The sequence below is a fragment of the Rhinichthys klamathensis genome, unplaced genomic scaffold, assembly GCF_029890125.1.
Source record: "Rhinichthys klamathensis goyatoka isolate OS25496 unplaced genomic scaffold, OSU_Roscu_1.1 h1tg000161l_1, whole genome shotgun sequence".
Classification (NCBI taxonomy): Eukaryota; Metazoa; Chordata; class Actinopteri; order Cypriniformes; family Leuciscidae; genus Rhinichthys; species Rhinichthys klamathensis.
In genome coordinates, this window is record NW_026606695.1 from 3,365,744 (window position 1) to 3,391,673 (window position 25,930).

At 38.1% G+C, this 25,930-nt stretch overlaps 2 protein-coding genes across 11 annotated transcripts in view; both read left to right on the forward strand.

Annotated features, from left to right (window-relative positions):
- The first annotated feature begins 1,367 nt into the window (after positions 1–1,367).
- Positions 1,368–8,851, forward strand: mtfmt (mitochondrial methionyl-tRNA formyltransferase). Its single transcript, XM_056259011.1, has 9 exons — positions 1,368–1,857; positions 1,953–2,153; positions 2,307–2,429; positions 4,160–4,262; positions 4,969–5,044; positions 5,145–5,236; positions 5,326–5,404; positions 6,102–6,178; positions 8,479–8,851. Exons 1-9 carry the CDS (start codon positions 1,658–1,660, stop codon positions 8,674–8,676), a joined length of 1,149 nt encoding a protein of 382 aa, XP_056114986.1. The 5' UTR covers positions 1,368–1,657; the 3' UTR covers positions 8,677–8,851.
- A 442-nt stretch (positions 8,852–9,293) lies between these two features.
- Positions 9,294–25,930, forward strand: part of ppip5k1a (diphosphoinositol pentakisphosphate kinase 1a) — a 33,138-nt gene continuing 16,501 nt past the window's right edge. For 3 of the 10 annotated variants that reach the window (XM_056258991.1, XM_056258993.1, XM_056258996.1), the window contains exons 1-15: positions 9,977–10,068; positions 16,671–17,154; positions 19,281–19,476; positions 20,106–20,196; positions 20,313–20,398; positions 20,912–21,066; positions 22,077–22,178; positions 22,333–22,494; positions 22,622–22,743; positions 22,862–22,963; positions 23,146–23,232; positions 23,326–23,401; positions 24,651–24,760; positions 25,308–25,393; positions 25,481–25,606. In XM_056258991.1, coding sequence (XP_056114966.1) covers positions 17,005–17,154; positions 19,281–19,476; positions 20,106–20,196; positions 20,313–20,398; positions 20,912–21,066; positions 22,077–22,178; positions 22,333–22,494; positions 22,622–22,743; positions 22,862–22,963; positions 23,146–23,232; positions 23,326–23,401; positions 24,651–24,760; positions 25,308–25,393; positions 25,481–25,606 — 1,651 coding nt within the window. In that variant the 5' untranslated portion in view covers positions 9,977–10,068; positions 16,671–17,004. Of the gene's footprint in view, positions 9,358–9,973; positions 10,069–16,670; positions 17,155–19,280; positions 19,477–20,105; positions 20,197–20,312; positions 20,399–20,911; positions 21,067–22,076; positions 22,179–22,332; positions 22,495–22,621; positions 22,744–22,861; positions 22,964–23,145; positions 23,233–23,325; positions 23,402–24,650; positions 24,761–25,307; positions 25,394–25,480; positions 25,607–25,930 lie in introns of those variants that run through there. The other 7 variants (XM_056258989.1, XM_056258992.1, XM_056258994.1 and 4 more) reach the window with 5 other exon arrangements.

A 25,930-nucleotide genomic window follows, 5' to 3' on the forward strand; every position in this document is an offset into this window, starting at 1 on the left:
CTATGTGCTCCAAAACAATAAATGACAAAATTCAGCGGTTCATTCTCACCCAAACTTCTTGTATCAATCAGAAATACGAGCCATGGCACCGCTTTTCGGTTGTGGCTGTGGGTGTCGGGGGGTGTCCCTGCGTTTCTGAGTTCGGTTGTTTTCAGTTCGATCGTTCAGACCGGTTTTGTGAACCGATTTAAAAACAAAACACGCATTTTCACCTCACCGTTGTTGTTTTTTGGAACAATTAGAATATTGTTTACATAAATAAATCTTCTTCTTTTTTTTTTTTTTTTTAAGATGGTATTTAAATAACATCTATATTGTTAATGAGCTGTGATGGAAGACAATGGTCAGTTTTATTCCTTTTCAGAATTTTCCAGAAAATGTTATTTTGGAGCTTCGTTAAATGAATATAATATTGTATTAATTCAACGCCATTCCTAGTGGTACACAAACTCTCTTGAAAGGAGTGCAAACCTAGTCCTATTTCTTTGTAACACTTCTATTTCAATTGAAGGGATTTTAAATACTGATGACAAATTATTCAATATAAACCCCTTTGTTTGCAATATTAACAGAAAACCTATTCCAGCTCATCTTTTAATTGGATGGCGTTATACAAAGTTAATTGGAGTCTGAAACAAATATCTATTAACAAACAAGATAAAATAAGTCACATTTAAAATATTACATAAATGCTATAGTACTCAATTTAAAACATTGAAAATAAATGCACTTTCTGTGATGTAGAAGAGACAATTGTAGCCTACATTTTTTTTGTGAATGTGTTTGGTAAAGCTTTTTTTAATAATTGATGTGCCTATCAAAAAAAAAAAAGTCAGAACATTATAACACCTTATTTTTCTTTATCACAACTACAAATTTCATGTTCAGTTGTTAATCTGATCGATACTTGGCAATTTGTTTTTATTCACAAATGCAATTTTTGGGGTAAGATCCCGCTACTGTCAATTCTTCTGGTAGACTATAATTCCTATGTTTTGTCTTTGATGGGCATGACAAATTAAAAATCTTTGAAAAGTCAAAGGTTTATTGCTCTCAATGTTTAACCTGGTATAATTTATTATTATTATTATTATTATTATTTACTTTTTCTTATCCTCTCGTTCTTAGTTATTTCATTAGTATTGTGATATATGTCTTGTTTTTTATTGTTCATATTTGTTTCATTTTCATGTTTTGGGCATTAATAAAAAAACGCGCATCGTGAAAGAACAATAACAACTTTATAAACACAGTCTTTTTGTTTTTTCTTTTGAAGTACAAAAAAATCGTTAGTTACGCAAATGTTGTATTTAAAATAGCTTTCATAAACGCACAATATGTCTTTATTATGGAAAACTGTAGCGGAAATGACGTTAAAGTCAACATGGCGACGCACACATACGCCTGTGTGTACATGTAGCGCTTTACAGTAACCTTGTCATCTACTGGTTTACGAAAACGTATTAGTATTATAAACATAATTAGGACAAGTTATTGTGAGAAATGTTAAGACTATGTCGACTGAAGTTGGCATTAAATGTTAGAATGACTCATATGACTAATGCGTGCTTATCCGTACAGGAGTGATGGTTTCGTATTTTGCTAGCTGTTAGTGTTAAAGATATGTTTTGTCATTTATGAAAACTTATATCAGAGTATGTGGGGCCTAAGCTATTTAAAAGTCATTGATCGGGGACGTTTGCTGTCTCAAGGACTTTGTAGCAACTGCATCACACGTCTTAGAAACGAATCTTTTGTAACTCAAATACAATCTGCTTCAAAACCACCCTGGAGAGTATTGTTTTTTGGAAGTGATGATTTTGCACTGGAATCATTGAAACGGCTTCATGTATCTCGGTAATGATGTCCAGTTTTTTTTTTTATTACATTGCTATTTTTGCTAATAACCCTATTGCATTATTTATGTTATTAGTTTGCTTTTCTTTTTTTAGAGATGACTCAAAAGCTGAAATCATAGATTCACTTGAGGTGGTGACGCTGTCCAGAGATACTCCAGTCAGAAAGTACGCAGAGCAGAACAGACTTCCACTTCACCAATGGCCAGATGTGGACTTCAGTGCCCAGTTTGATGTTGGTGTGGTGGTGTCATTTGGCTGTTTAATCAAGGAGAACGTCATCAACAAAATGCCACAGTAAGTAATGAGGATTCAGGGAAAGCGTATGACTTAATCAAATGGATTGTCTGTAGTAATTTTGGGCTGTTTTAAATGTTTTAACAGCACGATCTAAGCTCATAATAAACGATAATTTATGTTTGTTTGTTGTTGTTGTTGTTTTTTCCTCAGTGGCATCCTAAATGTGCACCCTAGTCTGTTGCCACGCTGGCGGGGACCTGCTCCAGTCTTTCATACAATTTTACATGGTGACAATGTCACAGGAGTGACTATCATGCAAATAAGACCTAAGAGGTAAATGCCATGTGCAGTAATTGTTCATGGCAGGACAAATATGAAAGTTACATAAAATATGCTTAATATTTCTGTATACAGTGGGGAGAACAAGTATTTGATACACTGCCGATTTTGCAGGTTTTCCCAGTTACAAAGCATGTAGAAGTCTGTAATTTTTATCATAGGTACTCTTCAACTGTGAGTGACGGAATCTAAAACAAAAATCCAGAAAATCACATTGTATGATTTTTAAGTAATTCATTTGCATTTTATTGCATGAAATAAGTATTTGATCACCTACCAACCAGTAAGAATTCTGGCTCTCACAGACCTGTTAGTTTCTCTTTAAGAAGCCCTCCTGTTCTCCACACATTACCTGTATTAACTGCACCTGGTTGAACCCGTTACCTGTATAAAAGACACCTGTCCACACACTCAATCAAACAGACTCCAACCTCTCCACAATGGCCAAGACCAGACAGCTGTGTAAGGATATCAGGGATAAAATTGTAGACCTGCACAAGGCTGGGATGGGCTACATGACAATAGGCAAGCAGCTTGGTGAGAAGGCAACAACAGTTGGGGCAATCATTAGAAAATGTAAGAAGTTCAAGATGACGGTCAATCTCCCTCGGTCTGGGGCTCCATGCAAGATCTCACCTCGTGGGGCATCAATGATCATGAGGAAGGTGAGGGATCAGCCCAGAACTACACGGCAGGACCTGGTCAATGACCTGAAGAGAGCTGGGACCACAGTCTCAAAGAAAACCATTAGTAACACACTACGCCATCATGGATTAAAATCCTGTAGCGCACACAAGTCCCCCTGCTCATGTCCAGGCCTGTCTGAAGTTTGCCAATGACCATCTGGATGATCCAGAGGAGGAATGGGAGAAGGTCATGTGGTCTGATGAGACAAAAATAGAGCTTTTTGGTCTAAACTCCACTCGCCGTGTTTGGAGGAAGAAGAAGGATGAGTACAACCCCAAGAACACCATCCCAACCGTGAAGCATGGAGGTGGAAACATCATTCTTTGGGGATGCTTTTCTGCAAAGGGGACAGGGGACAGGACGACTGCACCATATTGAGGGAAGGATGGATGGGGCCATGTATCGTGAGATCTTGGCCAACAACCTCCTTCCCTCAGTAAGAGCATTGAAGATGGGTCGTGGCTGGGTCTTCCAGCATGACAACGACCCGAAACACACAGCCAGGGCAACTAAGGAGTGGCTCCGTAAGAAGCATCTCAAGGTGCTGGAGTGGCCTAGCCAGTCTCCAGACCTGAACCCAATAGAAAATCTTTGGAGGGAGCTGAAAGTCCGTATTGCCCGGCGACAGCCCCGAATCCTGAAGGATCTGGAGAAGGTCTGTATGGAGGAGTGGGCCAAAATCCCTGCGGCAATGTGTGCCAACCTGGTCAAGAACTACAGGAAATGTATGATCACTGCAATTGCAAACAAAGGTTTCTGTACCAAATATTAAGGTCTGCTTTTCTGATGTATCAAATACTTATGTCATGCAATAAAATGCAAATGAATTACTTAAAAATCATACAATGTGATTTTCTGGATTTTTAGATTCTGTCACTCACAGGTGAAGAGTACCTATGATACAAATTACAGACTTCTACATGCTTTGTAAGTGGGAAAATCTGCAAAATCGGCAGTGTATCAAATACGTGTTCTCCCCACTGTATTTCTTTTCCATGTATCAAGTCTTTTATTTTAGGGCTTTTATTTTATATCAGATTTGATGTGGGCCCTATTCTTCAGCAAGAGCTGTATGAGATTCCAAAGAACTGCACTGCGGATGAGCTTGGAGCTACTTTGGCAGTTGTGGGCTCCGGACTGGTAATTTCCACCGCTTAACGTATTTTAGTTTCCGTAATTAAAAATTACTTATGTTTGTAGTATAAATTATAGTATAGAGTAGAAGTATTTGTGTTCATTAAGATTAAAAATATCTTTATTCAGCAAATAAATTGATAAAAAGTGACAGTAAATACATTTATAATGCTACAAAATATTTCTACAAAATGCTGTTCTTTTGAACTTTCTATTCATCAAACAATCCTGAAAAGAGCAAATCAGCATATTAAAATGATTTTTGAAGGATCATGTCATGTGACTCTGAAGACTATTAAAAATGTTGCTCTGCCATGATGCCATCACAAAATTACATTTTACAATATATTCAAATTGCAAACATATTTTAAATTGTAATAATATTTCACAATATTGTCTGTTGATTATTGTATTTATGATTAATTATATATTCAGCATTGGTTAGCATAAGTGACTTATTTCAGACTTAAAACATTTGAACGGTAGTATACATTGCATTCATATATCATTTATACACTTCTCAGTTTTTGCATTTCCATGGACACAACTCTGCTAGCTTTGTGCTCTACTGTTTGAGCTGCAGGAATGATTCACTTATTTACAATTTGTCACGAGATTTGGTTATTTACTCTGCTTTTGCAACAATAACACTGTTTGGCATTGATTCACTGTAATTGATTTTAAAACTTCGCTCTCATATTTAAATCAACAGTTGATGGACACTCTAAAACATCTTCCAGAAAGGATAGCAAACAGAAAGGAGCAACCTAAGGAGGGGGCATCGTTTGGTAAGTGTGTTTATGAGGCAATGCTCATAAGATCACCGTGTGAGGGTAATGTTAAAACAAATTAAATGCATGAAACAACCATCTATATTACTGTCATTAGCCCCCAAAATCAGTTCCAGAATGGCCTGGATAATATGGGAAGAGCACAGCTGTGACTACATTGATCGGCTGTTTCGAGCTATTGGATCTCGGGTAGGATTAAAGAGATCCTAAGAAACATATACATTTACATCAGTTACTTTAATAAACGTTAAACACAGTGTTTGTTTTTCATCTATCAGATTCCTTTGAAAACAATGTGGATGGGCAATCCCGTCAAACTTCTGGACTTTGTTGGCCAATGCAACGTGATGTTTACAGGTAACCAGGCTTGCTTATTTGATGATTTTAAAGTGTTGGCCGTGACTGTGCGTTTTCACACCTGACTCACTTTTCTAAAATATGGCACGTTTTCTCCCTTATTTCAGTTCGTTTTGGTATATACTGTATGTATATACAGTATAACTGTATGTACAGTTGCATTCAGATATACACTAAAATAATTGGTCCATGATTGTCTGAATTAATTGGTCTTGGCCAGATTGAAAACTCTGGAGCGGTTCTCTTGTGGTGAGAAAGCAATCCGACCCATCAGAACAACAAACCAAGTTGTATAATAATTACTTTTTGCAATTAAAAACCAAGAACCTCTTCTTGTTAAATTGTCATTGTTCTTCTCCAAAACAGCTGTACTGCAATGTTAATAATTTATGTCATTTTTTTAATATGCATCTTGATGGATGAACACTATGAGCATAATTCCGGAACATGAACAGGTGCACTTGCACCAATGAGAGTTTTTACACACATGTGACTTGCACGAACACATTTTGGGTACGCTGTGTGTTGACTTTTAAATGCGAACTAAACCAAGGAGATAATGAGACATTGTAGCAATTTAAGTCCCTGTTTCGGAACAAAGCAAACAATCTACAGGTCTGAAAACGCCATAACTAACGGTTTGTCTACTGGAAAGAGTAATGTAAGGGATCACACTTTCTTTCACCTTTCTTTGCAGCTGCTCCATATTTATCTGCAGTACCAGGGTCTGTCCATTATCAGAAAGAATCCAATATCCTACTCGTTCGTTGCAAGGTATGCACATGGAGTTTGGAAATGTTACTACACACACACACACAGGTGTCCACTGGCACAGAAGAAATACACTTAAATTGCCCCTATTATGGTTTTTCAAATATTCCCTTTCATGCAGTGTGTAATATAGCTGTTTGTGAATGTAAATTTTCTGTAAAGTTGAAAGTGCACAATAAATAAATTTATTGTCTCCCAAAAGAAAGAATCGACTCTGAACTGCCAATACAAGTCGTTTTTCATTCGAATCCTACTGTTTTACGGTTCTACGTCACTAGAAGATTAATTTGCATAATGCCCTCCTATGTTGTACGTTGCCCGCCTGCGAACAACTTGACCAGCCCTCAAATGTCATTTTAGTTCAACGCGGGATTCGCAAAACGTTTGCTCTAGAAAGATGTCAGCACCCAGTTTTTTTTAACCAGCTTGCTCCTCAGAATCACAACCTCTAAGTATGAATAATTATTGATGTATATATTTTCTACCGGGTGTTCAAAATACTTAGTTTTTTAGTGTTTAATAATGTGTACGTTTCTGGCCAACCGGTTAACTCACGTTATTACTGTCTCACTTAAATACTTCTGCTAATCAGCTGTGGGCCACTATTACCTAATACTGCGTCTATATTAATACAGATCGTCTGTCGTTCGTACTACTTTGAGTAAAGATAAAGGTTGGAGCAAGATTTCTTTTACAAACGTTTGTTACATCAGTCATTCATCACGTTAGTGCTTGGCTAATGTATGCACCGTTATTGATACTGTTCCCACATGTGCACTCCAATAAATTAGAAATATATACATTGGTTTGTTGATGGACATACTCTTGTTAATACTAATGGTTAGGGGAATTACAGCTGCAACATCTCATAATGTAACGCAAACTGAGTAGTTAGTGTATCACCGAGAAACGTCCTGCTCAAGTTGTCCTTGCGATGGAGGTTCAGATTGACTAACTAGTTCTTCCAATGTTTCACCATCGGGCTTGCGCTCAGATTGATATGGTAAAATCGACGTCATCGTTACTGTCTTTACAGTTCAATCGCTGAGCATTCGGTAGCCTCCGGACAGAGCTAACGTTCAGTTATGGTTCTGAGGCGCTGTATGCGGTTGACCAATCACAACAGACTGAGCTGTCTGGCCAATCAGAGCAGAGCAGGCTCTCGGAAAGGAGGTGAGAATGATTCATCCATCGAGTCGTTTGAGAATCATTGAAAAATGGTGATGTGCGATGTATATTATGAGAAAATTAAACTGTTTTGATGCATGTAAACCTGCTGTAGGAGACCTCAAAAACAAAATTAGGAACCTTTAAAATAGCATTATAGGGGCACTTTAATACTAATCAAACAGCCAGAGGCCTGCCACTTTGGTGGTGTGGATATAGAATGTACATCAAAGTTTTCCTCTTAAACTTTTCCCATCTTTTTAATGACCACACTGTTCTGCTCTCAATCCCCTTCTGTCCAGTTTCCATAGAAAATTCATTTGAAAGCAGTGCACCACTCGTGATGCACTCCCTCTGTGCCAGTGGACACATATAGTTAAAATTCAGATATATAACTGTATATAATCAGGGCTGTTGTCAAGTGGAGACAACTTGTTTGGAGAGACAACCAGACCTTGTGACGAGGGCGGCCAAGTAAACCGCTTTACACTGCTGAGTATATAGGTGGAAGAGCCCATGCTTTTTTTCCAAGCTACAATAAATGATACTATAAAGTGTATAACACAATAATAGTATTTATATTTAGAATTAGTACACATAGTACAATAATTATAATTTAGTTTTTAATTATAATTAACTATTTCAATAGTTATAATTATAGTGTTTATTAATGAATGAATAAATTAGTTAATCAGTTTTAGTTTGTTTTAGAAATGTTGTTCATTTTTGTTTGTTTTTTAATATCGCCATTTAGTTTTTTTTTATTTTAATAATTGAACAAAATTTATTTACAGTTAGTTATAGTGATCAAAGCCAAGTATTTTCTAATAACTTTCCCTTTTTCTAATATATATTTCAATCATTTCTAATATTATTTCAACCAATTTTCAATGACCAAAAATTATTTTGCAATTGTTTTAGCTTTAGTTAACAATAAAAACACAGAATGTACCAGATTACGTTACACTGTATTTTACTATTACATTCAGTTCTAAATTGTACAATCAATCGTTATATCAAAAGAACAGTGTAACCACCAGGCATAGGTTTGCCCACATTTACTATAAGGTTGACATTATGTAACAATTAGCACTGTGTATGTTGTCTGTCTGTCTTTTTCTCCACATCATTTTTAGGATGGCTGGGTTGGATTTGAAGCTGTGAAGTTCAAGAAAAGGCTGTCAGCATCAGATTTCTTTAATGGATATCTACATCAGAGCATGCTGAAGAAATCTCCCTCCTCAAACACCTGTCTGTTCCAGAGTTATAAAGACACTCGTTTGCCAGGAGGACAGGACAATAATATGCTTCTGCAGAATAACACTTCACTTTGATTTATTGCAATCACGGAATGAATAATCGCATATAAACAACACTGTAACATTTTTGTAACAAACATTTTTGTCTGTTTTAAGACAATTTTGAAATTAGTAATGGGCTGTATGTTTGCAGGTAGTGACGTGAACGAATGTGAATACAATAAAATTATTTTTGAGATGTTAAATTGAATGGTTCTAATTTATTCATATTCACTGACCAGCTACACAATACATTTTTATGATAGTTTTTTATCTAAAATACTAGATAGAAGATATTTTGAAGAATGGTGGTAACCAGACAGTTGACGGTATTGACTTCCATAGTAGGAAAAATAATATGGAAGTTAATGGCTACCGTCAACTCTGGTTACCGACATTCTCCAAATCTTATTTTGTGTTCAACAAATGAAAGAAACTCATAGAGGTTTGGAACAACTTGAGGGTGAGTAAATTATGACAGAATTAAAAACATTTGCGTGAACTATCCATATTCCGTAAAGTCCCGCTGCTGCCACGTAAGTCCCGCCCTTTTATAGCCTCACACGTAAAGCACGGAGGTCTGTTAGCAAATCCTGCTCTCTCATTGGCTGAAGCGTTTGTTTATTTTTGCGTCCGAAGTAAAGTTCGGTTTCATTTACAACCTGTCAAATCCGAGGACAGCTGTGAAACCATCAACACCGCCTCGCATTTCACGTAGTAAGTCATCACTGGAAAATGCCGTTTATGTCCGCATTATTGCATGAAACCGAAGAGCTTTAATATAGCCGAAAATTAGCTTCCATTGTCATTCAATTGTCACAATAGGCTAGCTGAAGAATAGTGTCTTGTTTACGTTGAGCTAACGAATAGCCGTGTTGCTAGCTAGCGAGCCCACACAACCTGCTTATGTCTTCTCTTACATATTTATAAATGGAAACCTGTAAGAAATTATATAAAGTGTATTTTTCTCCCGTTGTTCTGGTTGGGGTTTCATTACGCTGTAATTCTATGTTATGTTATGTTTGTTCGCTCATGTAATTTTAATGGGAAATTCAGTGCAATGTTCATTGGTATAGCTAACTTACAGCTTTGAAACCGTTAAGTTAACGTTACCTGATACGAAGACTGTGCTGTCACAGTTACACATGTGTAATACTAGCTTATGTTTTCAAATATTAGCCAAACACGCTTTATGTGTAACGTTAATGTGAAATTCCATAGACTTTGACCGTCCCTTATAAACCGATCAACATACGTGTAACCTTTTCAATAATTGTATAGTTCTGTAGAAAAACAGCTTATGCAGGGTTTATGGCCAAGTTATGTTAGAATTCCTCGAGCAATTGAACAGGTGTAAATAGGGGATTTTGAGCGTCTAATACTTCTGAACGTCTAATACGTTGTGCAGCTGATGGATAATCGTGTTAGGTATGGAACCAGCTTTACCCAAAATAAAATGTATGGCAAGAATGGATTCAAACAATGGACAATCGATTAATTTGTCTTTTTTTGTTTTTATATTCCCAAGTATCTTGATGCATGCATAGCTTTTTCAAACTATTCTTGTAGTCTTGAAGTGTGTTGTTATGAGGTTTCCTGCACATTTATCGTACTTCTTATATCTAACTATTTTACAGGATTATTCAACTGTTCAGAATTGTTCAGGCTTGCTACCACCTTCATCATGTTACCTAGTTGATTCAGTAAAAAATGAATGACTTGAAAGCATTGTAGTTAAATGAGATTGGGGTGTCTCTTTAAACAATTTAAAGATTATTTTATATTATTCAGTGTAGATGTGTGTCAATCAGCTGATGTGAAGGGTTGATTTTGCAGTGTGGTTGGTTACAGTGGCACAAATGTATTTTAGATATCTGAGAACAGAGCTCTGTGGTTAGTCTGGACTGAAGAATCTGCTGACGTGAGGGCAGGAGCTGTAACATGATAATTAAGCAATATGACACAGGCATAAGTGCTGTTGTTTTGAATAGGCTATTTAAAAAATCCAGTTCATATATGAGTCAACCTGCTAATGGGTAATTAAATGTAACTAATCATGTAAGAATATATTTTATTGGAAAATTAAACAACATTTGATCAAACTTTAATTGCCTTAATCTCTGAAACAACTGGAGAGACGGTACATTAACATTAAGTGGCGTGGCATCTTATGCACAGACATGGAATGATAAAGCCATTGGCACAGATGGATGTGCCAATGACATTGTTACGGATCATGTTGCAGTATGTTGTAGCACCTCCAATAACCTATAGTGACACATATGTCGCTGTCTGCTGGAGCATTATGTAAATGGTATAACTTACGCACTTAACGGCAGGCAGAATGACATCTACTTGTTTTTGTTACCGTCAAATAAAGTGATCATGTCTCTTCGGAAGACTTGGATTAAACCGCTCTATTCATATCAGGGCTGTACAGTGCAACATACAGGTCCTTCTCCAAAAATTAGCATATTGTGATAAAGTTAATTATTTTCCATAATGTAATGATAAAAATTAAACTTTCATATATTTTAGATTCATTGTATTTTATTGAATTCAAACCTAGAACCAGTTTTAGTTGCCAAGTCACCTTTATTTATATAGCACTTTATACAATACTGACTGCATCTAAGCAGCGTTACAGTGATAACAGGAAAATAATGCATTTCGGCTGTTGTTCAGCTAAAGACAGTTCAGTGTGGATTCAGTTCCATTGTAAAGATCATCAATTATTTAGTTAGTTAATTTAATCTACAGGTCCTTCTAAAAAAATTAGCATATTGTGATAAAGTTCATTATTTTCCATAATGTAATGATAAAAATTAAACTTTCATATATTTTAGATTTATTGCACACCAACTGAAATATTTCAGGTCTTTTATTCTTTTAATACTGATGATTTTGGCATACAGCTCATGAAAACCCAAAATTCCTGTCTCAAAAAATTAGCATATTTCATCCGAGCAATAAAAGAAGTGTTTTTAATAATAAATAAAAAAAGTTAACCTTCAAATAATTATGTTCAGTTATGCACTCAATAGTCAATAGGGTTGGGTATCGTTTGGGTTTTATCCGATTCCAGTACCTACTCGGTATTTTTTAAACGGTTCCGGTGCTTAAACGGTTCTTAAATCGGTACTTAAGAAAATGAAACCGCACACACTTTATCAAAAAATAATACCCTTTAATTTACAGGGCCAAACTGGACACAATATTAACTTAAATCTTTAAACAATATAAATACAAGTAACATATGGTAATAATAAAACCAATATAAAATAAAAATTCATATTTACATAATATCAAATGAAACAATATTGTATCAAACAATGTAATAATACTGGAGATTAATAGAGATTACTAGCAGGCAGAGCTGCCAACTCTCACGCATTGACCGTGAGACTCACGCAAATGACCCTTTTCACACAGAAAAATCGCGGACAAAGAGGACACTGACAGACAAGACAGAGAAGGTTACTTTTGATATGGAACAAATCCACAGCTGTCAGATTCTGTCAATATTTTTACGAGATTCACACAATAAATAACGTTTTGGCTCTTTGAAATGTGACAGATCGCTGTAGCGCGTCAGTTCAAACGGCACGTGATACAGCAGCCTACAAATACAAATCCACTGCTTCTTAGCTACGCAGCGTTGAGTGAACCTATGAAAGAGAACATCTCTGGTTGGTGTAACATATCTCTCAATAGGGAACGAGACGCAGCCAAGCTCCTCGCGCTGCCGACCAGCTTCCTTTTTCGGCAGAGAAATCTGAGGAGCAGATGGCGCGCGCGCGACAGCATAGAGGGGTTTCACGACGCGTCATCAATCCGGAAGTCGGCCATTTTGGAGGCACAGAACGTAAATAATGCCGCTGAACTGAATGGACTCGCAAATTTGGGTGATTATTGCTGCTAAAAAATGGTCGAGTTTTGGTCTGTACCAATCAGTCACATCGGGAAAAAACATGTTGAGTGCTATAGACTGTCAAAAGTTGAAAAAAAGAGTGCAAAAACTGATGAAAGAAGGCGTTTGTGGTTGAGAGAGGTACAGCATCAGCTACTGGCGCGCTGGACTACTGGAGGCTGGTATGTAGCCTACTGCTTTTTCCCCACGCTCGTCTGCGCCGGTTTCAGAAATAATAACGTTACTTTTCTGCTCGTCCGGCAATTTGCAACAACACAGCATTGTTTCGGCAGTGACTTTCAGCATGTTTCCTATAAATGACGTTTGCATTTTAAGACGTTCAGACTGAGGCTGATGTCCTGATATGTGATTTGAATAGGATTTCAAACCACATATGGATGTAACTTGAAACGGATTTCATGTGCTTTTTTGGACTGACAATCTGAACGTATCTTATGTCGGGATAATAAATAGATGGAAGAATTGCAGTAATGTTACGTGCTAGAGAAGCTAACTCGTTCGGATCTTTACCACATTAACTTTAGTTTGTCAAAATGTTGCGCTCTCTCCTGCTTCCCAAGTCCTTCTCTATATGATTTCGCACCTACCACGTGTTTTTTCCGTGGTTTATTCGTGTAACAATGTGTTCAGTAGTACATAAACAGTGCAATCCATGCTGTTGTTTACATCCGAGTGCCTCCATAATGGCCGCGCATCCGGGTTACCGCCCAGAACGTGACGTTGGTGAAACCCCTCTATAGTATGACGACGTAAGTGCGTCGATGCGGCGCCATCAGCCAATGAATTGGCTTGATTCTATATGGGATTCAGACTTATCGGCACACCCAGAGGGCGTTCTGACACGTAATTTTACACGTGAAATGCAGCCAAACCTTGCGAGAAAGAGCGCGCATGCGAGACAGAAGAAACTGTGCTCCAAACTGTGTAGCACACGCACGGCGGAGAGAGAGAGAGCGAGAGACCTTGTGTGTGTGTGTGTGCGCGTGTGTGCCTAATGAAGTTAGGCACCGAAATCAGGCACCGAAATTTTCTTTCTTATTCGGTCTGGTTACTACCGTTTACGTCGGAACCGGTTCCCTATTGGCACCGAGTTTCGGTACCCAACCCTAATAGTCAATACTTGGTCGGGAATCCTTTTGCAGAAATGACTGCTTCAATGCGGCGTGGCATGGAGGCAATCAGCCTGTGGCACTGCTGAGGTGTTATGGAGGCCCAGGATGCTTCCATAGCGGCCTTAAGCTCATCCAGAGTGTTGGGTCTTGCGTCTCTCAACTTTCTCTTCACAATATCCCACAGATTCTCTATGGGGTTCAGGTCAGGAGAGTTGGCAGGCCAATTGAGCACAGTAATACCATGGTCAGTAAACCATTTACCAGTGGTTTTGGGACTGTGAGCAGGTGCCAGGTCGTGCTGAAAAATGAAATCTTCATCTCCATAAAGCTTTTCAGCAGATGGAAGCATGAAGTGCTCCAAAATCTCCTGATAGCTAGCTGCATTGACCCTGCCCTTGATAAAACACAGTGCACCAACACCAGCAGCTGGTACATGACACTGGACTTCAGGCATTTTGCCATTTCCTTCTCCCCAGTTTTCCTCCAGACTCTGGCACCTTGATTTCCGAATGACATGCAAAACTGAGCAACAGTCCAGTGCTGCTTCTCTGTAGCCCAGGTCAGGCGCTTCTGCCACTGTTTCCGGTTCAAAAGTGGCTTGACCTGGGGAATGCGGCACCTGTAGCCCATTTCCTGCACACGCCTGTGCACGGTGGCTCTGGATGTTTCTACTCCAGACTCAGTCCACTGCTTCCGCAGGTCCCCCAAGGTCTGGAATCGGTCCTTCTCCACAATCTTCCTCAGGGTCCGGTCACCTCTTCTCGTTGTGCAGCGTTTTTTGCCACACTTTTTCCTTCCCACAGACTTCCCACTGAGGTGCCTTGATACAGCACTCTGGGAACAGCCTATTTGTTCAGAAATTTCTTTCTGTCTTACCCTCTTGCTTGAGGGTGTCAATGATGGCCTTCTGGACAGCAGTCAGGTCGGCAGTCTTACCCATGATTGCGGTTTTGAGTAATGAAACAGGCTGGGAGTTTTTAAAAGCCTCAGGAATCTTTTGCAGGTGTTTAGAGTTAATTAGTTGATTCAGATGATTAGGTTAATAGCTCGTTTAGAGACCCTTTTCATGATATGCTAATTTTTTGAGACAGGAATTTTGGGTTTTCATGAGCTGTATGCCAAAATCATCAGTATTAAAACAATAAAAGACCTGAAATATTTCCGTTGGTGTGCAATGAATCTAAAATATATGAAAGTTTAATTTTTATCATTACATTATGGAAAATAATGAACTTTATCACAATATGCTAATTTTTTGAGAAGGACCTGTATGTCGCATATGCTACTAAACAATTGTTTTAGGCGATGAATAAATTTACCACAGTAGCACTCCTGTGATACAGTTGTGTAAGACAGAGCTGCTTGTTTGTGTGAAGTGAGAGTTTGTTGTGTGCTTGTTTGTGTATGAGGTTTATCTAGGGCTGCACGATTAACCGAAATTAAACCGTAAGGCTGTTAATTGTTTAAATAAATAAATGTATGCATGCACAGCGTGTTTCATGGTGAAGTGCAGCACTGGGATCAGAGCGGATCGATTGGTTCGCTTCACAGTAAAAACCTCACAGCTCTCACAGAAATGGAGCAGCAGAGTCACTTAATGTACATTTGAAAAAGCAACAGGCACCAAATAGTTTTCCAGACTTGTAGTGAGAAGCATTTACAAACCTAATGTCCAAGTTACAAAAGAGAATATTTAGTAGGGTTTGAAATAACCTTCTTTTTGTGATTTGACGTGGCTTCACATCACAGAATGTGGCAGAATGATATTATTATACAGTGATAAAGGCTGTGTCAATTAGCATTGCATTATGCTTTATTCTTATGAAAATACCCAAAATGTCTAGAACACAGATAAACCATTTGTTGTCGCAATTTTATGTTTATTGTCTTCATGTATCATCTGTCAAAACGTCTCTATCTGTGTTTTATTCAGCTGCTGCAGCAGCAATAGATGGATGCCCATGCTTTGTCCATAAAAGGGATTTCCTGGAATGTCATAATAAGTTTTATGACTTTATGGTCTGTGGCCTGTTGCATAAACTGGTTAGACTAGTCATAAGTTATTCATCTAATTTGTTTCTTCGAAACCCAGGTCATAACTTTTTCAAGTCATTTACAAAAAAAAAGTAGATTGGAAAAGTTAGACTTATTGGCCCTAATTAACTGCTTGTTGGTCAGACTAGTTCTTAAGACAGTCTTAAGTTAGTGGCTATGTTTATTTATGCAACTGGTCCTGGGTTGGTTTCACAGACAGGGTTTAGATTGAGTCAGGAGGAGGATTAGGTCTTAGTTCAATTGAAGTAGCTTTTTTAAACGTGCCTTCGAAAAAAAACATTAATGGTGTGCATCTTGAGACAAAACAATGGCACTGACATATTTTAAGATACGTCATTGCAAGTTGCTTTCAGTTCAGACAGCTCAAACCTGCATTTTAGTCTGGGACTGGCTTAAGCCTTTTCTGTGAAACAAGGCATATGAGTCTCATATGTGGACTTTCTGTGTGAGCGTGCCCTCCAGCTACGAGTATGAATGAAACAGGCATTACATTACTGTGTACTACTGACTAATTATCACAACACCCTATTTTGGGTAAAATAGGGTGAAATATTTCTGTGAAATATAATGATGATAATCATTATTATTATTATTATATTTATTCTTAAATACTCTGTTTTGTATTTTGTAGTATTTTATTGTATTTATTTTTTTATTTTTTTTACTTGTGGTTGTTTTCAGAGATGGTAATAGACGAAACTTTTATACTTGTTCTACAATTGTGCAACAAAAAAAAATGATATCCGAATTTTCATTTTCAGTTGACCTATCCCTGTAATTGAATTGAACAAGGACTAGGCCTACATTTAGTGACCACCATACAATCGACTTTGAGCTAATACAAACATCAGCCCTCTCACAGAGATGTTATGTGTGCACCAAATGACTGGATCACTTATTGATCAAGCCTGTTTGTTTGTTTATTTTTGTAGGAAAGAAGATGCTGTATTTCATAAGCATGGAGACACATGGAGAAAGATCCCTTCTCAAAGATCTCTGAAAAACATCAACATTAGGAAGAATGAATTTGTGTGATCAGTCCATCACTTCACATCCTTCCCTATAACTATTTACGTGCACTTTGGCAGGCCTCATTCAGCCTCCCCTCCACCTCACTAACTCACACTCACACACTCTGCCGGTGACCCCAACACTGCTCCTGCAGGCTGGGTACGGAGCTGGTCTGGCCGCGTGCCCCTCCAGCTCTGCGTGTTGGCGTGAGATGGCGCGGCAGGAAGCAGAGGGTCGCTGCCGCTGTGGACTGTAATGTCAGAGCCCAGCAGCCCCGGCGAGAGCCAGCGCGGCGCTCCCAGATTCTTCGTGGGCTGCGCGGAGGATGAGAGCGAGGGCCTGGACGACTACGCCAGCATGAGGACAGACATGGAGCTGTACGAAGACGACCTGGAGGATGATTCGGTATGGATGGTTTGCAACTGAGTGTCTGGTCTAATGGAGAGATTTTGCCTTCATGTACCTGGGGATTTAATAGTTTGAGAACAGAAGCATATTTTCTATGTAACATTCAACACAACACTGTGACTTCTTTAAAGACTCCTAGCCAAAGAAGCATGAATTATGGTAGCAACACATCAGACATCAAATATTTGCTCTCTGGTTCCCCATTACCAACTGAAATACAATGTAGACTAGAGTTTACTGAAAGTATCCCTTTTATAAGATGTTACCACATGAACATGAGGACATTTTTCAGATTTTTGCCCCAAAACTTGGCTCATCTTCTTGTGCGTAGAACTATTTTGCGTCTTTTTTTTCTCTCAGAGATTTCTTATTTTGTACCATCTCAGTTACCTGTTTTAGTGGGAGTGGAAGCATGCTTCCATGTACACCTTATTTTGCAACGCGAAAGTTAGCTATTCTCTTCGAATATGGAAGTATGGGGTTGGTTGGATTTTTTTGTTTAAGTTTTTAAAGAAGTCTCTTATACTCACCAAGGCTGCATTTGTCAAAAATACAGTAAAAACTGTAATATTTTAAAATATTATTACAATTTAAAATAACTGTTTTCTATTTTAATATATTTTGTAATATAAAATGTAATTTATTTCTGTGATGGTAAAGCTGAATTTTCAGCATCATTACTCCAGTCTTCAGTGTCACACGATCCTTCAAAAATCATTCTAATATGCTGATTGGCTGCTTAAAGTCCCTGTAAAGTCAAAATTAAGTATGTGTTTTGAGTTTGTCACACCACAGAAAAATGTGTTATTAGTCACCCAGCCAAATTTGAATGATAAAAAAAGCCAGCAAGTACATAAAATAAGCTATCAAAATCTTGAAAAAATGAGCAGTATTCTCTGCTCTCAAACGCTGGGGGCGTGTCCACTGGCTGCGCTGAAACCACGCCCACTCGCGGGAAAGCTGCCGTCGCCACACACTCAACTCTACAGCCGGAATAGATGCTCGCACGGTGGGCACGCACTGCCGATGATGGCACCAGTTGTCGGCGCGACAGGAGGATGAAGGTCGAGCCGGGAGTCGGTTCGGCCCCATTCACCAGTAACAGCGGATTATCAGTGAATCCCAGTTGTCTCCGACGAAAGTTTATAAAACTATCCCGTGTAAAATGATCACTTACAGAGGCGGGTATTGGCGGTGATCCTCAGCTCTCCATCAAGGTGGCTCTTCACAAAATTAATCCACTTCTTCTTGATGTGATCGTTTTTCGGAAATTTAAATAAGGACACCGATCTGTTTTGTACGTGATCCGGTGATCGCATCCAGGTAGTACGCATTTCCGTGACGAAGGCATAGCTAGCTAGCAATCTGTATGCTGTGTAACTAATAATACTACTGACAGTAACTCGCGATTGAGCGGCAAACTGATGTGAATGTGCTCTATAATATTGTTAGGAGCGGCCAGCCTCAGCGGCTCCAGTGCGTCATCAAGTAGGGGCGTGTCCAGGAGCTCAAGGTCTCCAGTGCGTCATCGAGCCCCGTTTTAGCCCCGCCCAGAAAATCCGGAAAATAGCAATGGTGAAAAACTGTTTAACGGTCTAACTCCACAATTCAGTACTTCACAGTTCACAGTCTTTGTAATATGTTTTAGCAATACATTTGTAACATTTATAATGTGTTTAGATTTTTTTTTTTGAAATTGCCTTTACAGGGACTTTAAGTAAAATTTCTTATTATTCAATGGTGAACTTGGTGGAAACTGGGGTATTTTTTTGGAATAGATATTAAGTTAATGCATACTTTGGTCAAGTTAATGTATCCTTGCTAAATAATGAATTCATTTCTTTTAAGAAAAACAACAACTCCTTACTGGTTTTACTGTTTAAAAAGAACTGCTTCCTTTTACCACATTAATTATATTGCTTGGAAGCCTAACATTTTACATTTGAGTATTTTACATTTTTGTATATTTCAGAGCTTTTTTTTGTTTTTCGGTATGTTTCAAGTAATTCCTGTAATTATTTAAGAACTTTTGAAAACCACTTTGTTTTTTTTTCTAATGTCAGTACATACAAGTAAGTGTGTTTAGGTAGATGTATATCTCATTTAAATCCTTATTTTTTTAGCCTCCAGAGCGTCAGATCGTGGTGGGGATTTGCTGTATGATGAAGAAATCTAAGTCCAAACCCATGACTCAGATCTTGGAACGTCTTTGCAAGTTTGAGTACATCACAGTGGTCATCTTTCCAGAGGACGTCATACTCAATGAGCCGGTGGAAAAGTGGCCACTCTGTGACTGCCTGATCTCATTTCACTCTAAAGGTATGTTTTGTGTCTGTGCCCTTTTGAGCTGGTTGTAGATAAGGTTTCTCCACTGAAGTATTAACCACTCAATGAAGCAACTTTTTTGAAGGGGTCTCCTGTTCAGTTACCTAACATTATTGCATCATTAGCTAATCTAATGAGACAAAAAATGTGCGGTCACATTAGTGAATTTTTGAGTACAAAAAGCTCTGTTGTCATTACAAAAAATGTGCGATCACATTAGCGAATTTTTGCATACAAAAAGGTCCGTTGTCAATAGTGTAGTAATGTGCAGTTTGAAGCACAGGTCACAAAGTCACTTTCAAACCAAGCAGCTTTCTGTTGGTTAATGCAGCGAATTTGGGTGACCAACTTGAACCTGTTGCTTAAGATCTGCGTAACGAAATCTTCCGCCCTCATACGAAATTCCAGATTGCATTTTTGATTCCTATTAAATTGACTGGAATCCGCCCACAAAAATTAGCAAAACATCAGTAATTGTGACCATCTTAAGTCTTGTTCTTTGGTATATAAATATACCTGATAAACAGTCTACACATTTGTTTACCATTGTGTTGTGTCTTTGACAAGTTATTTTTATATTAGCATGCCCGTAATACCAACAGTAATATTTTCTCTTGAATTAGGCTTCCCCCTGGATAAGGCAGTGAGTTACGCAAAGCTCCGTAACCCGCTGCTCATCAATGATCTTAATATGCAGTATTACATACAGGATAGGTATAACCATATTTTTCATTAACCACAGTTTTGCATATCTCATATTTGCATACATTTCAGCATCCTGTATGATACCTGATTAAGGCTTTTTCTGTCCTTTGTTAATCATATTTTAGGAGGGAGGTGTATCGTATCCTGCAGGAGGAGGGGATAGATCTGCCACGCTATGCCGTTTTAAACCGCGACCCTGACAAACCTGATGGTCGGTCAAAGCTTTTTTTCCCAAAAAAATACAAACAGAATTTGACGGAGTTTTTTGAGTATCTAAAGTTTTTTTTCCTGATATCTTTTGTTGTTTGCTTGCTTATTTCTTCATCATCCAACAAGTGAAGTAGAAATATTAGCAAAGTGTCCTGCTTTGACTCTGCACTGATTTATTTTAGTCTCTGAGTAAATATAGCCCCTCATGTATAGCAATTTTAAGTGTTTCACAGGCCAAGGATACAAATATTGCTCTGAAGTCCATGATGTGACCATCTGGCATCCACTGAGCCGTTATGTTCTTGGCAGCTTTGACAGTTCCCTGAGGATCTGAATAAATGTATTCTGCTCTAAAACAAATGACAATCAAAGTGCTATATTTACCCAGCTATAAATCCCCATTACAGTCCTGTCTCAGATGATGACTGTGTTATCGGTCTATCTGCTCAGATATTGTTTCTATTCACTGGAACTCTGTTTTTTGACTGGCCTTTTCTTTTCTGTTTTGACACAGAGTGTAACCTGGTTGAGGGAGAAGACCAAGTTGAAGTTAACGGCGAAGTCTTTCTAAAACCATTCGTAGAGAAGCCTGTTTCTGCCGAGGACCATAATGTGTACATCTACTACCCAACTTCAGCTGGGGGAGGCAGCCAACGCCTCTTCAGGAAGGTCTTTTTGCAGTGGCTGCCTATTATCTATTCCATTGAGCTTGAGCTGCATCCGCTCAGTCATACAAGCACAGCAAACGGAGAAGAGCATGCTGACATTAGCTGACATTTTAGCCTTCCCCATCAGCTGTGTTAAAAAAATACATAATTGCAGTTTATCCTACATTCAGTGTTGGGGAGCAACTAGTAACACTACTCAGTTTGTTTTAGCAGCTCATTCATTCATTCATTTAAAATATTTACCAACCAGAGTTATAGCGTGCTGCAGGAAAGTCCTAAAACCTGGAAACGAGTCAGCATTTTTTAACTTCCAGTTCCATTGTCCTGAAGTCAATGGGTTTTTGGTTAAATGTCTGAATTAAGATTTGTGGTTAACACAAGCTTGGATATTTTCACGTTTTATTTTACAGCATAATATATCAGTATAAAATATATCACCTTTTGTGATTTTGTTTTTGAGCTTTTACGTATCTTGAAAAAGGCAGTTGCTAACAAGTGGCTAAATGGAACTACACAGGTTGTCTGGGACATTAAATATTATCATGCTGAACAGGGAAACTCATCTACTGATTAGTCAGCTTTTACAGCCTCGTTGTGGTTATATTTGCGATCTTGCTAAATATTCTACTATAACTACTATAGCTCAAACTTTTCAACTTGTAGATTTTAAATAAATGAATAGTGATGGCTCTGAAGTTGTGTGACTGTGGTGTTATATAATTATAGCCTACCTGTAGCTTTTTACTTTTGGCAATTATATTTAGGTGTCAAAATTCATAAAAGTTATTTGTGAATATTATCTTGATTAACAAAACATGTAAGAATCATAAACTTTTGTTGGTAACGGAGCTTATTTTCTGTACTGATACTAAAGCCAATGGAACAACCCTTTTGGCTTTAGAGAACTGCCTACAGTGATATGAACTATAGTTTAATAGAAAAACTGTGTACAAAACCGTTAATATGTTGCACGGTGGCAAATCGTAACATTTGAGTGTGAATGTGTTTCAGATTGGGAGCAGAAGTAGTGTTTACTCTCCAGAGAGCAGTGTGAGGAAAACTGGCTCCTATATATATGAAGAGTTCATGCCAACCGATGGAACAGATGTGAAGGTACTAAATAATTTACCATCTTTTCTACTCAGTGATTGCATTACCCTGTTGCTCTTGATCTATATAGAGCAAAGTTCTGCTTTCTTAAGTGTTTGTTTCATTTGTAAATTTTTAGAGAAGCAGCAACATTCTTTTGTGCGTGTTTTTGTTACAGGTGTACACAGTAGGGCCAGATTACGCTCATGCAGAAGCTCGTAAGTCCCCTGCACTTGACGGGAAAGTTGAGCGAGACAGTGAAGGCAAAGAAATCCGCTACCCAGTCATGCTCACTGCCATGGAGAAGCTTGTGGCCCGTAAAGTGTGTTTGGCATTCAAGGTCAGCTGCTCGTTTCTTGGTTTCAAGAATGAATTTATGAATGTACAAAGAATTTGCAGACTGAAAATGTTTCAAGGGTTTAACCTGTTCATGCTGATTTTGTTCTCAAATACTTTTTACACTGTAGCAAACAGTGTGTGGATTCGACCTCCTCCGAGCCAACGGCCACTCGTATGTGTGTGATGTCAACGGATTTAGCTTTGTGAAGAATTCCATGAAATACTATGACGACTGTGCTAAGATCCTGGGGTAAAGCCTAATGATCATCAGATAAAGATTCAAAATCTTTGTATTTCAAACATATTAACATATAGTTGCAAAATTGCACAGTAGGATGAGTTTGGCTTGTTCTTTCTTTTTTTTTTAGAAATATTGTGATGAGGGAGCTGGCTCCTCAGTTCCATATCCCGTGGTCCATACCTACAGAGGCAGAGGACATTCCTATTGTACCCACCACATCAGGCACCATGTACGTATCCCATGGTACACTTACATCTTGCCATTTGACTTGATAGTAAAATTCATCTTTCCACTTGAATTTTTTCTATTGTCTAATGCAACAACATTCATATATTTTTAAGGTGTCCACTCTTAAGTGACCTATTATGATATTGCATCAGAATTACTTTTTTTTTTTTTTTTTTTTGCTAGGATGGAGCTGCGCTGCGTAATAGCTGTGATCCGTCATGGAGATCGTACACCAAAGCAGAAGATGAAGATGGAAGTGCGGAATCCCATGTGTGTTCTTGCCACCTGCTTATTAGACTTAATCACTTAAAGCATTACTGATATCCAAATAGCAAAAATATGGTGCTTTTTCTTTTCTTCTAGGTTTTTTGAACTTTTTGAACAATATGGCGGATATAAAACGGGCAAGCTGAAGCTAAAGAAACCCAAACAACTCCAGGTAACAATTTTTATTTATTCATAAAAAAAAAATAAAAAAAAAACATTTATTAAACATGTTCCAACTTTAAAACAGAAAGCACACAAAAAAATTCAATCACAATAAATAAAAAAAACAGTCTGCTGAAGTTATAATGAACACATTTATACTAGGCCACTGAAAGAGTAAAAAATAAATAAATAAGATAAAAAGTAAAAACTTGTATTGTACTGCAGTTATGTACTTACTTGGGGCACATGAACGGGAAAACTCTTCTGCAGAATAGTTGACACTAAAACTGGACTGGCTGACCATTAACTAGACAAGTTAAACATTCCAGCGGAATTAATTCCCAGGTAACAAATCTTTAACACACTTTTAATACTATTTGAATAAAGGGTGAATGTCAATTTTCCTTTGCCTCACTTTTGGCCAGTTCATTGACTTTCCAACTGATCTTCAAATCTTGCAGCAAAATCAAGCCACTTTTATGAGGATTGCAAGCTTCCCTGAGTTGTTGGATCCATTGATGGAACCCATGTTTGCATCATTGCTCCAATTGTAAATTGAGGAGACAATTGAAAAAGATTCCACAGCATCAATACTAATTTGTGATAATTTTGCACAATGCAAAGCATAAAAAAATGTATATTAAAGTTTCAGTGTCTTAATTAAATGATTTTATTATAATTACATTAAATGATTGGTGTCATGCTGCAGTGACCTCACCCTTGCAGGCTCACTATTGGCTTATTCAGTGGTTAAGGGCATTTTGGGTCAGTTTTCAGTCTTAGACTTCACTGAAAGTTGCTTTTAGCTTCTTTATAAAAGTGTCCTACTCTTAGAGAAGTCCTACTTTTTACTAAGAATTTTTTGACACTTAAGTCAAAGCTTAAGACTATTCTTAAGAGCATTTCTTAGAAGTTCTATACATACTGGCCCAGGTCTACAATCAAACTTTTAAAATTAGGCTTCCTCATATATTGAGGTTTTCCAAGACTCTGGGAATCCTGGTGCTTCAAAGGGAAAAAAAAGGTTGTTGAGGGGGTAAATTAAAATAAGAAACACCTTGATTTTGGTTAATTTTTTTAAACTTATTTCAATACCTGTTGTGTCTTATTTTACATAATTTTAAGTCATCTTGAGGCCCCCTTAGAAGTTTGCTGAGCCCTCATAGTGGGCCCCTGGCCCGCTGTTTGAGAACCACTCATTTAAACCTTGGATTTATTGTTAAAACCTGCTGTGCTACTCCATATCTGTGTTTCCACAGGAAGTTCTGGACATTACCAGGACACTCTTGGCAGATATAGGACAGCATACTGACTGTGAAGTTGAGGAGAAGAAGTCCAAGCTTGAACAACTGAAGACCGTTCTAGAAATGTACGTTAATGTAAGATGTTAACTGGGCCATGCTAACTGGCACACTTCCAGTCTTCCTTGGTGGCCTCCTTTTAAGTCTTTTGACACGACATATTTTCCAGACACAAGCTCGGGTTTTATATAAAACAATACATTAATTTCCATCATATTCTTAACAGATGCTTTCTTTCAGAAAAATAAAATAACGTTTCTAGTGTATCTGAGGAGATAGATGTAACGTGTCTTAAAGGAGATTCAGGTGAAGGATGTTGTAAATGAACACTATGTTCGGTGATACTCCCAACATGCAGTATTTTTAGAATCTCAGTATTAAGTTTTGTCCTATGACACAATGAAATCGCAGTGTCCCCTTTCACAACTCTTGACAAGCATCACTCATTCAGCAATGGCATAGATGCACTGGATGGATTTCTGGCAGGTGCTTCTGGCTATGTTAATATAGATGTCAGTCAAGAACAGGGAAGTGGAAAGTAAACTTCTTTGGGGTCTGTAGACACCCTAATTACACTTTTGTCCCTGTTCTGTTCTATTCTGTTCTATTTTTCAGGTATGGCCATTTCTCTGGAATCAATAGGAAAGTGCAGCTAACCTACCTTCCTCATGGACAACCCAAAACATCCAGTGAGGAAGAAGGTACGAGGATTGTTGATCAAGAAACTCAGTCGTGTTTGGCTTTAATCATGTCATGCATTATGGTGCTGCTGTTTGTGTTGTGTGCAGATACCCGTAAGGAGGGCGCCTCTATACTGCTGGTGCTGAAGTGGGGGGGGGAGCTGACTCCAGCGGGCAGAGTTCAGGCTGAAGAACTCGGCAGGGCTTTCCGCTGCATGTATCCTGGAGGTCAAGGTGAAAAAAAAACCCTCCTGTTTGTCTGTCACTAAGGGGCCCTATTTTAACAATCTAAGCCAGGGGTCGGCAACCTATGGCAGGCATGCCAACACTGGCACGCTGAGGGTTAATCGCTGGCACTTGAGCAAAAGTGAGAGAGATGTATGTATTTAATTCAGATAAAGTACCTCGTACCTGCATACAGATCTGCATTTTGAGGTAATCATTCCTCATAGTAACACAGCTTGTTATATTAAGGTAGGAGTTATACATACTATTAAAGTGTGAGAATTAAACTGCACAAGTCAATAAAAGCGTGCAGCGCGACCACTGCGCATCACG

What these genes read in the sequence shown, in the direction of transcription:
- mtfmt (XM_056259011.1), top strand. Translation starts at nt 1,658, where the DNA reads ATGTGGGGCCTAAGCTATTTAAAAGTCATTGATCGGGGACGTTTGCTG. An exon ending in ATGCAAATAAGACCTAAGAG is followed by an intron (nt 2,430 to 4,159) that starts GTAAATGCCATG and finishes ATTTTATATCAG; the next exon opens with ATTTGATGTGGGCCCTATTC. An exon ending in TTCGAGCTATTGGATCTCGG is followed by an intron (nt 5,237 to 5,325) that starts GTAGGATTAAAG and finishes TTCATCTATCAG; the next exon opens with ATTCCTTTGAAAACAATGTG.